General features: G+C 31.7%; 1 protein-coding gene across 3 annotated transcripts in view; it reads left to right on the top strand.

The window, feature by feature from the left end:
• The first annotated feature begins 13,808 nt into the window (after nt 1–13,808).
• The window catches only part of dac (dachshund family transcription factor), a 139,055-nt gene continuing 135,857 nt past the window's right edge, over nt 13,809–17,006 (top strand). The window contains exon 1 of one of the 3 annotated variants that reach the window (XM_015524156.2): nt 13,809–15,328. In XM_015524156.2, the coding sequence (XP_015379642.1) occupies nt 14,463–15,328 (866 nt within the window). In that variant the 5' untranslated portion in view covers nt 13,809–14,462. The remainder of the gene's footprint in view (nt 15,329–17,006) is intronic. The other 2 variants (XM_089222353.1, XM_015524155.2) reach the window with 2 other exon arrangements.

Raw genomic sequence — 17,006 nt, 5'->3', positions numbered from 1 at the left:
TTCATTATTGAGATAGTCTTTATACAATCATGTACTGCCTGCTCGTGTACAAGATTTATGATTGTTCGAGAATCGAGAGATCTAAGCTAAAAACAAAAATCAAAACAAAAAACATTTTTCTTATTTTCTTAATATTATGATTAAAGTGGTGTCGACAACTTAATCATATTTTAATATGCTATTCACGGTGTTGGTAGATTACTTGCACATGTATTTATACACCTATATAATATATAATATATATATTACCTATAAATGTGCATAATATTCCGTATACCTATTTAGTAGGTATATATTTATTATGTATGTGTTATGTTATGCCTCATTAGAGTTAACTATTTACTGAAAATGACTACATATTGAGTAATCTTATAATGATTATTCACAAAAGTTTAAATGGTGGCTAATAATATAGCAAAATACATTTCTGCTTTCAACGACTTAAGGTGTTTTTTAATGTTCATTTTTAGAAACCATGATGTATTTATTTTACTATTATACCTATTAGATCAAAACTTTCTTATTAAGTTATAAAAATTACTTTTGCGATACGAAAATGTATTATTTATGTTTAATTCGATACCTATAGGTTCATTAGAACTTAAATTTAAATATATTGGTAATATTAAAGATTAATGTTTTAAAATTGTTTTCTTTGAGTCGGTGTTTTTATGACTTGTTATCAATAATCGTTACAAATGTCGAATAATATTAAGTGAAACTGCCGATTATACTCGTACAGTAGTATTTTATTTTAATCTGCTGATTTGTGAAGACCGACCAAACGTGTACCTACTGTAATAACTGATCGTAAAATATTTTATTTACGATCTGTACAAAAACTAATAAATATATACTTATTTTTTAAGTGTAAAAAATCATCGAACAGTGAGAAGATGGGAATCGATGAAATAACATGTGGTAACTATGTAGTGTTATAATGTAAAAATTGAATAGGTATTTCTATATATATAATAAATTAATAACTAATAAAGTATAATAACTAAATATTGCAATAAAAATTCACCCAACCTATCTATTACAATATTATATGTAAGTAGGTACATTCAGAAAATTAAATTATTAATAAGAATAATAATACCTTGAACGTTTTAAAAATAAAATTTGCATCTATTCAATGATACAAATGTACAAAATACAAAATAATGTATAAATATTATATAATAAAGCTATACAATATAGAAAAGTTTACGCGTAGATCGTATTTGGTACCTACTCATAAGTTTAAAAAAAAAAAAAAAAAAAATCAAGGAGGATAAATCAAATTTTATATTATATTATAAATATTAATAAAAAATAAATATAAAGTTGATTCGAGTACTCTAGTTATTCATGATGGTGATACTTATTTAGAAAAAAAAAAAAATAGAATCATAACTCTTCGCGTTTAAATCTTGATGTGTTTATAATGCAATACAGTATACATATATACAATATTTCTTTGCAGTAGGTAGTTTATAATCACAAGCGACGAGCATGACGTATAGAAAATTTGAAATAAGCATTAAGCGCTTATGATGCATTTCTAAAGAAACGTCAAAATAAAGAATTAGTCTCGTGAAATTGTGGAAAGCAGTAGCTGCTGTCAACGCATTTTGTTCAATTTTTTTAAAATAAAAATGTACCTACCTATAATACCTATCTAGTACATCAACGGTACGCCGTCGTTTTCAACTTTTCTCGCAGTGCACTATAAGCCTGTAACTATATTATGTAGGTACATAATATTCTATGTATTATTCATACACATAATCACATACATATATTCCATATTATATTCATAGATTTTATGAATACGTGTGTGCGTGTGGTTTAAATCGTAGAGTATGGACGCCATACTCGAACGTTTTCGGATTAGACACCTCCTTGACATTATAATAAATTATATATGTTGACCTGGTTATTTACTGTGCTATTATTCAGTAAATAAAACGTGTCAATCGTCTTTTGATAAAACTGTCAATATCGAACTATAACAATGGACTATTTAATTAAAAATATATGTACGTCGTAGATGATTATTATAAGTTCTACACAAATATGCGAACGCGTGTACGCTATAATAACATAATATATAAAACGCATGAATACAATAAACATATAATATTATATATACTTGCATAGACGTATATAATACACCGATATACACGTGTGACCTGTGATTTTATACAACAATTATTATTTTAAATTATGCGTGTCCCTATAGCTGTTATTCGGAGAATTACCTTCATACAAATTTTTTATGTATGTTATATTTGTGTACCTACCTATATATATCTGTGTATAATGATTCGGAAAAAAAACGATTTTTTTTTTGATTTAAAAAAAAACCAGTATCTATTTATTGTTAATTTATATTTAAAAAATATTTTTTAAATCATATTTTCAATTAATAGGTAGGTATTAAAAAAGTCAATACAAATAATTCGGTTAGATTATTTACTTCAATATATATATATATATATATTATATAATTAAATAAAATTATTGTTATTAAATATTATGTTATATATAGGTTATATAGTTATGTTTTAAATTTAATTAAGCAGCAGAAATAGTTTAAATACAATGTCAGTGGCTCCGAATGAAATTTAAACTGGCAGTTTAAATATTTCGATTGATCCACGCTATCCCCCATTCAAACGACTGAAAAACGCGGGCTTCATTATTATTATAATATATGAATAATTCCTGTCTTTAATACATTTATAACAGATACAGACTAATGGCTATGAAGTAAACTTTATTATTTTACCTACTCGGCACCATTCACCATTGTAACTAAGTCAAATTTGACATGAAATTTATTTTACTATTATTTTTGGTATGATAATATAGGTACCTAGTTATTGTTTTTAACATTTTTAAAATATATAACTAATCGGTTAATTTTTATGAACTATTTAAATTATCATAATAGAAGAAAAATAAATTTGAGTTACCATTTAAGTATCTAACTACAATGTGCGTAATCAAAAAATTAATATAATATTAATTATTATCAATGAAAAAAAAATTAATTTAATTTTTAAATAAAAATATGAATTTTTATATTTTAATAGTTTTAAACATAATGTAATAGAATATACTTTAAACACACAATATTTTATTTAAATTATTTAAAACGCGTTAAAATTAAATGTTTTAAAACTGCAAACTCTCACTAGGTATATATATTATTATACAATTATACATTATAATATAAATTCTTCGCCGTAGCAATCACGGATCATTATTGTATTAATTGTTATGTGCCAATATTTTTTAATAATATATATTATTATCACATAGTTATGTATATGTATAATGTATTATATAATATAGTCACTGTTCGTCATTAAATTAGTATTGAAAATACTCGTTAAGTTAAATATCGAAATGAATTGTAGATTTTTTTTCACCGATCAGCCGAATCGGTTTCTATACCACCCGATATACAATCTATATTGTCCAAAAACTGAGGTGTTTGTATAGCATTATATTATATATGTATATGTATATTGTATATTGTTATTATTAAGTTCTATCAACGCAGTGATTTTTTTTTTCATTGTAGGTACCGCGTCGTCGCGTCGACCATTGAAAACTCTATCCGTAGGTATAGGTACACATTTTTCTCATTGTTAACTTTTTTCTTATTTTATACTATTTTATTTTTGTATTTGCTCACCTCTAGGCACGAGCTGGGCACGCGATTAATTTTAAACCGTTTTCCAAACAATCGACGGTACTTTCATTGTTTCCAAATTATTTTCGTGGAAACGTCTTTCGCGCTTTATTGTTATTGTAACCAATGATATACCGATGTATATATAGTATATATATACCTATATTATAGTAAGTATAGTAGCACGGATGATCCGCTAGGTCATCCAGTAACCCAATAAATAAATAATTTTATTTTTCACCGCGTACGCAATAAAAAACAGACTGGTTTGCTCTGCAGAATCAAAAAACAATATGACTAAAAAATAACTTTGTTATCAGTTATGCAGTATTCATATTCTTTGGCATATTGTTATATCCATCCAATATGATGATGATTTGTTTTCTTATCCTCTTACAATAAGCAAGGTTAAATTAAATTTATTGCTTTATAGGAAAAAACGTTTTTGCATTTTATCTATATTATTAATTTATTATTATTACTGAAATTTATAAGCGTGTTATTACTTATTACAACAGTCATACTATACACTTGTCACTAATGAATGTTAAAGGTATTTAGTTTAATTCACGAAATTATCTTTTTTTTTTTGTATATTAAATTTATGTGATTTTTCCAACAACTTTTAAGGAAGTCACCCATTGGTAACACCTAAGAACTTATAGTTGGATTTAGATCACTTAAGGAGATCTCGATTCCAATTTCGTTTGAGCCTGCGAGGGGGGTTGCCTGGGATATGCAGTGAAGCCATATCTTTAATGAGAGGATTAGTACTGGAGTTAAATTGGGAGTGGAAACGGTGGTAGTGAATTTTGGTGTAGTCATTGACATTAGTTACTTTGAGGTCGTTGTGAAATGAAAGGTTTGTCATGTACCATGGAGCACCAGTTAAATTTGTATTATTTTAAAAATTTAAATATATTTTCTATCAGTTATTTATTTAAACGTAATAGACGTACCTACTAAACTAAATTATAGTACAATTCAATCGCATGTTCTGTATCTTTTTCCATAACGCCATATTTTTGTCGTTATAATTGATAAGACTATAATAGAAGATAATTTTTCCCACGGTACTCAATATAGATAAGGTTCTCATACAACCTAGTACCTGCGTTAATTTTTCAAGGTAAAAACCAATGGAACTTTTTTTTTTTTTTTGTATGGAGAACCCGCGGCAACATAGGCCATTGGGTGGTACGGTAGGGATTATTTTTGTATGTTTTGTTTGTAGGTTTTTAATTGGGTAGGGTTGTAACACGTGTTTGTGTAAGTGTGGCAAGGATATGTTGCTAAAAATCCCGGGTGGTCACCCATCCGGGAGCTAGCAACTGCGGCCGGGACGTACGCTCAGTGCGTTTCCGCAGATTGAGCGTACGACCGCGCCTCACCAAGCCACACAATGGAACTTTTATTTTTATTTAATAAGAATATATAGTAGGTACTCACTACTCAGTACTCGTACTATAGACTATACTGACTATATAAACTATACAATATACTCGTACTATCATTTATGTCTATCACATCTAATTATTTATTACCTGAATATATTTATGATTTCATTTTTAAAACAATACTAAATAATAATTAGCACAAAATTAAACATATTATTTCATATAGGTACCTACGTGTTTTTCATATTAATAAATAATATACAGCTTTTTTTATATATAAAATAGCAATAAATAACTGATAGAAAATATATTTAAATTTTTAAAACAATACAAAATGTTTTTTTATTATTTGCCTGACATGAAATAGGCATTTAGTCAAATGGCTAGTCATTTAATTAAATGACTAGGCATTTAACTAAATGTCTAGGTGGATAGTGAAATTGCATAAACATTTAATTCTTTGACTATATGCCTAGGCATTTAATAAAATGCCTGATTTGACTATATGCCTACGACATATATATTTAATAATATCTCATACAGTACGCCTATATTATAAACTTATAGTGACATAATAGTGTTATTATTCATCTTGTAAATAAAATTTGATGAGCCAAATAACTATTTCATAATTTTTATTTATGTAAAATTAAACAGGACAAATTTATATTTTATTCCAACGCCATCGCGATTCTTAATTATAATATTGTTAGATACCATGTTATAACATTATAATAGTTATAACATTTAAGGTAAAAACAATAGGTAGATATGAATAAAAACTAAAATGTGTTTTTAAATTTTATTTAACTCTAATAATGGCTGTCTAATCTTTTACATAAGATGAATACAATAATCTCATATAATAATTATTTAATTTATAAAATACTATCGGTGTTGAAATTAAGTTTATTGCAGTAGTTAATATGCAGTTTAGAAAATGTATAGGCACCTGCCGATTATATAATAACAGCTTACGATTTTACAGTTGCCAACTAAAAGTTGAAAGATCAAAATTGTTTCCAATTTTTTAGAAACCATACTATTAATTTGAGAGTCCGGTTTTGTAAGTATATTTTATGATTATTTGTCGAGAATCAAAAATCAAGAATTCTTATTAGTTCACCCGCATGCAGGTCATACGAATTTTTACCGGGATTCGTCAATTATGTTGACTCACCGCTATATTTTTTAATAGCAATGATGAGTAGTATATTCAATATTTATATTATGATTATTTAAGTAATTATATAGGTACTTAAAGTCTAAATATCATATATACAATTACTTACATGTTATACCATTTAAACTTTTAAAGGGTGTGATGTGATAATACAACTTATACAACTGATATCATGTTATATTAAATCATAAAATACCTATATATAAAAATTACATATACCTAATTATAATTTATTTTTCTGTCTTTGAAATCTCATTTTTATATAGATACTACGTGTATGAAATTACACAATATATCTAATATTAACGTATGTAATTGTTTACTTGCTACTCCCAGGTAGTAACTTACGGTTCCCAATTTAAACTAATCGATTATCATATTTAATAAAAACAATTGGAGTGATGTGGCTCGATGAGTATATCTATATACCTACTACTATAGGGGACTATATTTGTATAATCTATAACCTCTGTAGTGTACAATATATACGAATACCTTCTTATTTTTTTTTCGTTTAACCCTTCAGCAGAGGAGAATTCGTGCGAACAATACTACTCCTCTGTTGCCATCGTGTATTAATGTTTACAATACACTAATGCAGACACTTACTCAACACATTATACATAGGTACAATTACGGTTGCTCCACCTTACAAAATAAAAACATTAATACATAATATATAATAATAATATATAATATTATACATAATGTATAATAAATAAATATGAATCGTTTGCGAATAGTCCGTCAATCTTTTTGCGGTCCGCTGTCGCATTGGAGCGGATGCCGATAAATTTGCTCTTCCTTCGGCCTCAACTATCCTTTCATCCTGTTCCTTGCACCTTAATATTATGTTCTCAACCACCAAAACCAGTCGTATATAAAAGGACAGAGTGGCGCGTTAAGAGACAGCCTGTAGCAATATATATATGCAATATATATTTGCGTAGGTATATATGCAGGAATATGGCCCCATCATAAACGAGACAACTGCAGCAGCGGTATAGTCGATATAATTAGTATAGATACCTACATAAAGTTTATACCCGAGCACATTGTATTGAAATAAATCATTTATGTATTATATCCGCTGTTGGAACATTGCAAAAAATAAAACATAATGCCATCGCTGTGCGTAATTATTGTCGTTTCGGGCAAAGGATTATTATTGTGTGGTGTACACTGTACAGTATATATATATATATATAACTAGCTGCTCATAGGGTGTACGTGGTGAAAATAAAAATATATAATAAATATCTATGGCATTACATACACAGCTGTCGTCGTATTAAGACCAAGCAGATTTGCCCGGGGACGCGTTCGGTATGCAAAACGGATTCCGAGTCAAGGAACTCGCTAAATGCACCCGCCGACCTTGATAGAAAAGTGATTTAAGAAAAAAAATTGTTCCGGTAAGTAGTGCGTATATGCATATATATACATGTTGGTGTCGTGTGTATTTGATGTATTTAATATATATATATATACCTACCTAATACCTATATGTACAATTTATATCATATAACATACCTATAATGATATGTATATATAGCTGCCGTAGGTGGATCGCGCGCATATTACAACGCGAATGGCGCGGCATTTATGTATTATTATAATATGGGTATAGGTACCTACTGCAAGTATCTACATGCATGTGCTGGTACATTAGCTGGTATATTACATGCTAACTACCTAATATATGTTTACTACCGTATTTATATACACACTGTCGCCGAGTAAAATGAAAATATCGTTAATTTGTTATAATAATATATATACCTATACCTACTAACCTATGATTTATCTGCAACTGTCTGCGCGCGGTCAAAAATAATGAACATATAATATTTTTATTATATTATGTACTTATAGGTGCTTGTGCGTGTTATATATAAGACGAAAACGGCGAAGGATTTTTATACAAATATACGTCATTACTTATTATTATGATATTGTGTAGAAATAAAAAAAAACCGTTATGGGTACTCACTCATTATACTATCGTCGAGACAGCCGATATACCTAATATATATTTATACATGTGTGCTGTGTAGGTTCATAAAATATCGTTATATAGGTACCTATACATTCAGTTGGTATACTCGCATACTTCGTTGTAGGTATAGTTACACTTTTGTTCCATCTCGCCGTTTTTTTTTTTTTTTTTTTAATGTCAAAACATTTTTCGATTAGCCTGTGAGCGCATATTATATGTATAAAGAAGGCAGTAAGTATATACACACGCATATATATATGAGTGAGTGTAAGTGTGTATATATTATAGTTTGTAGGTACCAGCCACTATGTTTGTTGTGTGTACTACAACGTATTATATATATGTACACCTTTATAGATTATATATACGGTTTCAAAACTATAAAATAATAGAATCTGTCATATAAGCCACTCGGTAGTAAATCAAAATGTGTTTTAGGGTACAATTTAATGCTTGTAAAAAAAAAAAAATAAAAATAAAAAAACAACAAAATAAAAGGAAACTGTAACCGCTTTGTTCAATTGCCCCCGTATATATGGAGTAGTAACTGGTAGGTTATGTGCACATATTATATAGATGATGCATTTATTTATTTTTTTTTTCATTCGCCCCTTTTCAATTCCGGTATATACACAATATATTATAATGTTCCTGCTCGGATGTAGGTACATATCGTAGATTGCCGTACGAGGTACTTGTATATATGTATATATTATATAATATGTGAAAATATACGACTGGTGCGCATGTATTATATTGTGTGTATATTTAGGTAAACCGATGACGTGCGTATAATGTATACACTAAACATACTCAAAGACGCACATATTTAAATTTTTAGCAAAAAATAAAAATGCACTGATCATAATTATATATTTCATTTATTTATTCCCATTTCAAATTATACAGAAATATCAAATATATATATGTATAATTGCATATATTCTTTAACATATATTACATTTCCGAAGCTTGTATATTGTCGCGGTGTATTTAATATTATATTCGAGTACCTATACACATATATAGGTACTATAATACGTATTATGTAACAGTATATTATTATATACGTAATTTCATAATAATAGATATTGAACATAGGTTCGCTGAAAATTGCAGAACATATTGGTAACTAAAAAAAGCAAAATAATTGATTCATTATGATGCTTTTATAGATAACAATGCAATGAACATAATATTTTATATTGATTGAATCATACTTGAAATTTGTTTGACCGCGGTAAAGTGTATATAGAATATGCCTTAATAGCATTAAACAATTTTATAATTTATACTTACACTAGGTTAAACGTAGTAGATGTGTGTTTTTTAAGATTTAAAAAAAACATTTAGGTGTTGTGTTTGCCGGAAGTAATTCAATTTGTACGTATGAGAGAATATATATATTAGTATATTAGTATTATAGGCTGCAGTGCAACTATTATCAACGGGTATGTTATTTTTCTAAGTCGTTTTTTCATTGTTCCAGTGAAATTAAGTTTTCAAAATTGGAAAATTATAATCACTTCGCAAAAGCTTTGACCAAAAACATTTCTTTATATCGAGGGGACAAAAATGTCAAAAACACATCTAATCTTTCATTATATCGAGATTTATGGTGTATCGAACTTATCGTTAATACATCGCGAGTTGGCTGTATTGTTATACATAGTGTAGTTATACCAGCTATAATAATGTGTGTATATATATGTACGACACACTTCAACACTTGTTAAGTTTACTAAATAGTATGTAGCAGTTTACCTACTTGTACATTATTCATTAGTAAATAGGTACACCCGGCTATACATTTAAGTGTAGGTAGACGAATTATTGTGCATTAAACTTAACGCTGCAGGCAGGCTACTACTTAAATGATTCATAGAAAATCATAGACTTATATATAAGTACTTACATTCATTAATGTATTTATAATTATTAATTAAAAAAATTATTCACCAAAAAATATAAATTTTATTCAAATTATCACCATTAACCGCCACTGAATTACAAACCATATAATAATAGATTGTATAATAGTCGCGGGTATACCAGCTGTAGCTATATAGTTGTATCACTTATATTATATTATATTATAATATAACAGTAGTTATATCACTAATAGTGTATGAAAATCCTTTTCTTAATTATTGTCATCTTATTTTGTAAATCTTATAAGTTGGTTAGGTTAGGTTAGGTTAGGTTAAGATAAATCTAGGCATTGCGATGAAACATTTAGATAATTATAATATAGGTATACATATACCTGCCTATATCTACGCACTACACATGTTATAGACTCGTTTGAGGTAGGTACATATTTTATATTATGGTAAGAGTTAAGGAAATTAATAGGTACTTATATATATATATATATATATATATATTATATATACCTCATAATATCTTTGAAAAGCATTCTCCTTATTTATTGCATATAAAGTTTTCAAATTTGTAATAATAAAACAATCATTATATATTTTAATTAGCTGTTATTCGACACAAAATTTTAAGAGTGACATAATATTATAAGAAAATATTAATATCTATACATTTATTTTACATTACCACTATAAATTAAATTAAATCTAAAAAAAAAAATCTCAAAACGCATATACCAGCTCTTATACATTGTATACAATATCTATTAAGGTACTTAGATACTTATAGAACACGAAATATTTGTTTAACTGTAGCTTAATATATAAGTCTTGGATTATTTATAAAAATATTTTATCGACGAATAATTTAATTTTGGAATAATTTCACACCGTATTTAAGCTCCACTCTGCCATAAAACTATAAAAGTATAGCCCTAATATACATAATAGGTTATACACTTACAATTTTTAAAATGTTATTATAATTTGATGTTAATTTAATATTTTATACATAGTTGGTTGATCGTAGCTCTAATCATAAAATGTTACAATGTCCTGTGACCATAATATTATGTGTAAGAGTTATTAATGTTGAATTTAATAATATAATATATATATTAATGCACCTTATTATTATACAGAACTATATAATAGTTATGTATGCAAATGCAATTATAAATACTTTTGTGATGTTTGTCGAATTAACCGAGTTTTATCCACGATTAAAGCTTCAATTAGTGCGTAAAAAATACGACTTTAAACTCTGTAAATTCATATTATAACTAATTAATAATACTAATTCATATTATAATAACACATATTACGAGTTCTACAAGTGTTGAAGGTAGTGGGAGAAATAGTATAATATGCAATATATCGTCACGACCACAACTGCGCAACATCATCGATCCAGTATCTCATCAGTCATCATATATAAATATATTATATAATTTACAATAATATAATATATAATACTATCAGTATTGGTATGTTGGTATGTATATAAACGTATATACTGCGGATTACAAAGTAGGTATAGATAATATTATATAAAATGATACAAGTATATAGGCACAAACACTACAACAAATGCAAGGTAGAATGAATATTATTATGTTTATAATATGTATAATATATATTGATGGTATTATTTATTTGCCGATGATGGAATTATAAAATTAATATATTATAGGTATATAATTATATTATCCTTAAACACAACATCATCATCACAGCCGGAACGATGTATAACACCGCCTCAGTGCAGGTTATTAGGTTATAGATAAATAAAGGTAAAATCAAAAAAATATTTTAGGATTTTATTATTATTAGTCCAACATTTAAGCCGATAAGATTTTCTGCCCCCCTGCAGGTGCCGATTTTTATTCCCAGTCCATCCTTAGTAGAAGTCAAACATATTGATAATATATTCGTTTATATTACGTTGTTGAATGCACGCACCGTCGTTATCTATTATATATATTATAAATACGCATATATACATATATTTATGTATGTACCTATATGTATCTATATTAAATAACCATGGTTATTAACATTTATATAAACATATAGGTTAAGAAAATACGATTTATTTTTAAAAAAAAACACATTATAGATGATGTAAATATATGTAATGTATTTTGTGGTAATAGACACTCTATATATAATATGCAAGTACCTATGTATAAATGAATGAAAGAGGCTTACATAGTTACACATACGCTGCAATAAAATATATAATATGAACAAAAGAAAAAAAAAATTCGTTTTTTAAAAAAAAAATTAGAAATTACTATTTGTTTAAGAAATAATAAACTAATATAGTTGAAGTTGATCCATATAAACATTGCCATTGCACTGAAAATTATGTAGGTAATACTATAATATTATTAATGTATATATACAGCTGCTGCAGCTACAAATATTATTCAACTGAACGGTATTTTTCTTTAGACCCAATATAAAGTTATATAAGAGGTTTATTTGAAACCAATGAGAATATATAATGTACACGTTATAATTGTAAAAAATTAATATACGTCACTGTGCAGCTGCACTAACAAAAATAAAAATCATATCACTTTATACACATTTATGTATTTAAACAATTTGAATAAAGCGGAGCTATTTTTTTTTCGAGAGAGAGAACGCGTACAAAATATTATATGATGGCTGCTGCAGGTCTAGGGTTCAAAAAGCGTAGTAAATATGGCCCTGAACACGAAGATGGGCCTTTTGAAAATAAAATAAAAACGGACGAGTTTTTTTTTTTTGTATAATAATATCCGTTGCAGGGGCGGGCTCGTGCAAAAATCGATTTGGACACGAAAACTTTGTGAGCGCGTTAATTTTTTCCAATTTATATATACATTTGACCCATTTCTTTGGCCGTGTATATATAGTTGGTCCACGTTCGTCCGCCGCCGCGCTCTACTGCCGGCGCCGCGAGGGGTGCAATTTTCCCGCTCGCGGTGAGTTGCGGTCGAGTGCGGCGGGACTGCTGCAAGGTGCTCGGTGGGGAGTGTGGCCGACGATGGGTGTGCGGGTGGGAGAGAGGGGATACAAGGGGTTGGACACACGAGCGATATTTGCCACACAAAAGTAAACGGCGTAAACAGCTAGAGACAGAGTTATATATATATTATATTCCGGTACGAGTGTGAGAGCGATAGCGACGTGGAAAACGAGCGAATTCACACAAACACACGCGGGCGAGCGCGCGCGCGCAGACACATATTTTATACAATATAATATTATATACGTTTGCAGCGCGGAAGAACAAGCGGCGCAAAAGGAAAAATGGGGGAAAAAATAGTAATAATAATAATCATAAAAACGAAGAAATATTATGCATCACACGTGTGTGTACGTGTTTGTGTGTGTGTGTTTGTGTGTGTGCGCCCGCGACGTGCGGTGCGGAGACAGTCAGAGTCGTCGTCGTCGCCGCTGCCGCCGTATCACTGACAGCGGTGGCGGTCGGGGGCGGAGCTCCGGGGCGCCGGCCGCGCGGGACGGGGTTCAGCGCCGGTGGGCGGCGCCGTCGTGACCGCTGTCAACCAATGGTGCGCGGTCGGCGCGGTGGGGGAAATTCGGCGAGCGCGAACGCGACGGCCAACACGACGGCCACGGCGGTAGCAGCACCAGCAGCAGCAGCAGGAGCCGCTGAACACCGCCGCAGACGGCTGCGCCCGCAACAGTCGCGTTCTAACCGTACCGTCGTCCGGTCGCTAACCGTCGCCCGGCACACCACGCAAACAATTATAATTATATTAATATCGTTGTACGCGGCGAATTACACACACAAACGCGTATAACACGTCGCATATTGTACGATAATTGTCGCGCGTGTGTGTGTGTGTGTGTGTCCGAGTGATCTAAGTGAGTAGCCGGAAGCCACTGCACTGCCGCCGCTGCAGGTATAATCGTCGATATATTATAATATTATTTTTTTTTCCCGGTTTTTCCGCGCATGTCGACGGCATCCGTATTGCAGTTACTATCGACTCGATCCGGAAATCGACCGCCATATCCGTTTCCGCGCACCGGCGCGAGTGCAGTGATACATTCCAGCATAGTATTGCTGACCGTTGCAGTGCGTTTGTTTATATTTGTTTTATGTACATTTCTCGTCATATCATAGGTACGCGAGTATCGCGAAGGTAGGCACAAAATCGGTATAATTCGCTGACCGCGGTGTGCAGCAACACGCGGCTTTAAAAAAATCGATTCATTTCGACCGCTGACGTCCGTGTAAACCTCGGCACATCACAGCGTCGCATCATAAGCATCCTAATATAATAACGTCTGCGTCATGATCATGGATTCGTCAAACGCCGGCGCGGAGTCGACCGGCTCTGGCAGCGACCGCAGCAGCAACGTTTCGACCAGTCCGCCGCCGCCGTCGTCCACGTCGTCCCAACAGCAACTACAGCAACAACAAATGCAGCAAATGCAGCAGCAACCGGCCACGGGCCCGTCGTCGGTGGGTGGCGGAAGCAGCGTGGGTGGCAACAAGGACGGCAGTCCCAGAGATGAAAGGGGAAACAGCCCGATGATGAGCCTCATCAACCCGTCGCAGCACCACCCGATCATCACGCCAACCCGAGGTCTCAGCCCGCCGGTGGCCCAAACGTCTTCACCGGTGGTTCCGGCCCCGGTATCATCGATGAGCACATTGGCATCCCGCATACCGATGGGACTGTTCAACTCGCTGGTACACCACTCGTCGCCGCTCGACCTGATGGCCATGGCCCATCACCACCAGCAACAACAGCAACAGCAACAACAGCAGCAGCAACAGCAACACCCGTCATTGCAACAACAGCAACACCCGCCACGGTCGTACAACAGCCCGCCGCCGATCAGCAGCACAGACCCGGCCGCCAACGAATGCAAGTTGGTCGAGTACCGCGGCCAGAAAGTGGCCGCGTTCATGATAGCCGGCGACACGATGCTGTGCTTGCCACAGGCGTTCGAGCTGTTCCTCAAGCACTTGGTGGGCGGCCTGCATACCGTCTACACCAAGCTCAAGCGGCTCGACATCGTACCGCTCGTGTGCAACGTCGAACAGGTACGCATACTCCGCGGTATGGGCGCCATACAGCCGGGCGTGAACAGGTGCAAGCTGCTCTCGTGCAAGGACTTCGACACGCTGTACAGAGACTGCACAACCGCCAGGTAAGGACGTCATATTATGTATGATGTTTAAATTATATCTCAATACTTCAATATTATGATAAATGAATATAATATAATAATATTCATAAAACTATTGGCGGTGACGACAATTTAGATACCTATATACCGGCCATTCTTTATAGGTGTATTCAATAAGATATTTTGGCGAATTTGATTTTTGGAGCCTTGCACATTACTATACGTATGGATATCAATCAATCGTATTCGTATATTATATTATAAGTTATAACGTACAATAAATGTGTTACACATGAGGTGGTTTATATTTGTATAAAGGACTTTAACGCGTTTGCCTTTGCGAAATTCGTATGCATATCTTATATGTATAAAAAGTATTGTGGGCGGATTCCTAAAATTTGACCCCTGCCTATTATTTCCGGTCAATACCTCTAATTTCTCATAGGGCGCAACCCTATAATTTTCTATTATCTATATAGACATAAATGAATCCAAAAGGTGCGAGGCGGACAAATTGCGTTTCCTGTGCACAACACGAGTATACCTATGAATATATATAAATATTTTTATACATATACATTATGTAGATGGACATATGTATAAATCTTCATGCAACTCTTTCGAAAATTATGACTATAAACACCCGGCTCGGTTTAGGCGTATACACCTAATATACACGTAACCCTGCAGTAATTGACGGTTTTAAAACTATCTATAAATGTAATACAGTGACGATTATATATATATATTATAGATACGGCTGGTGTATACCAGCAAGAGTGGAAAACGATACGAATAATAATCGTAAAAGCTCATCGCATATAGAATTACCCACCGTTTTCGCGTGTAAATAATATACGCACCGACGATTTTCCCCCTTTAATGTACTGTAGAAGAGCAGCTTTTTGGGGTTGGAAAACACGTGTTGCATTTACAGACAAACCCCGACGACAATCGCATTTATAAAACCCGTGACAGATTTTATTACACCCAGATGGAAACATCGTCCGCAAATCGTATTCGTCCCATTTATTTTCACTTATTCAAATCGCACGTGTATACAGATCCCAAATACGCGTAAAAGGTACAGTGGTAAAATCACATTCATAAATACATATAGGTACGCAAATCAGCCGTATTATATTGTGTTTAATTATTGATTATTTTATACTGATATTATAATACATCTGCATTTATATACGCGCGCAGCGTTAAACACATTACACTACATTATTATTTTTTATCGCGCACAGAAATTATATTCATTCATGAATGTATATATTATAATATGGTGAAAATGCAGTAGTTAAGAATTCGTATTGTACGATTTGCATTATTGAAATGGTATCATTATTTTCATGTTCTTCTATATATAATTCGGATTTTAACATTATTAGTCGTGTGCAGTTTTGCAATGCTGGTGTAGGTATAACAGTATAATATTATAAATCGTATCAACAACAAACACACCTAATATGTACCTATATGATAATGTATATGTTGGTATACGTAAAACCAATTTATATCTATTGTATTATAGTATATTTCTGACTGTCTAAAAAAGTATTAATATATGAGCAAAAAAATACGTAGATACATATTGTAGCTTATAGGTAACTTATTGGTAAATGTTATATATAATATATATGTATGTATGCTAAATTGCTAACGCGGGAGTGTTTGGTGGAGCTGATATAAT

This window comes from Diuraphis noxia, unplaced genomic scaffold (genome assembly GCF_037042655.1).
Source record: "Diuraphis noxia isolate RWA-SAM2 unplaced genomic scaffold, SU_Dnox_SAM2 contig0003, whole genome shotgun sequence".
Taxonomy (NCBI): domain Eukaryota; kingdom Metazoa; phylum Arthropoda; class Insecta; order Hemiptera; family Aphididae; genus Diuraphis; species Diuraphis noxia.
This window is presented reverse-complemented; position numbering and strand designations above follow the sequence as displayed.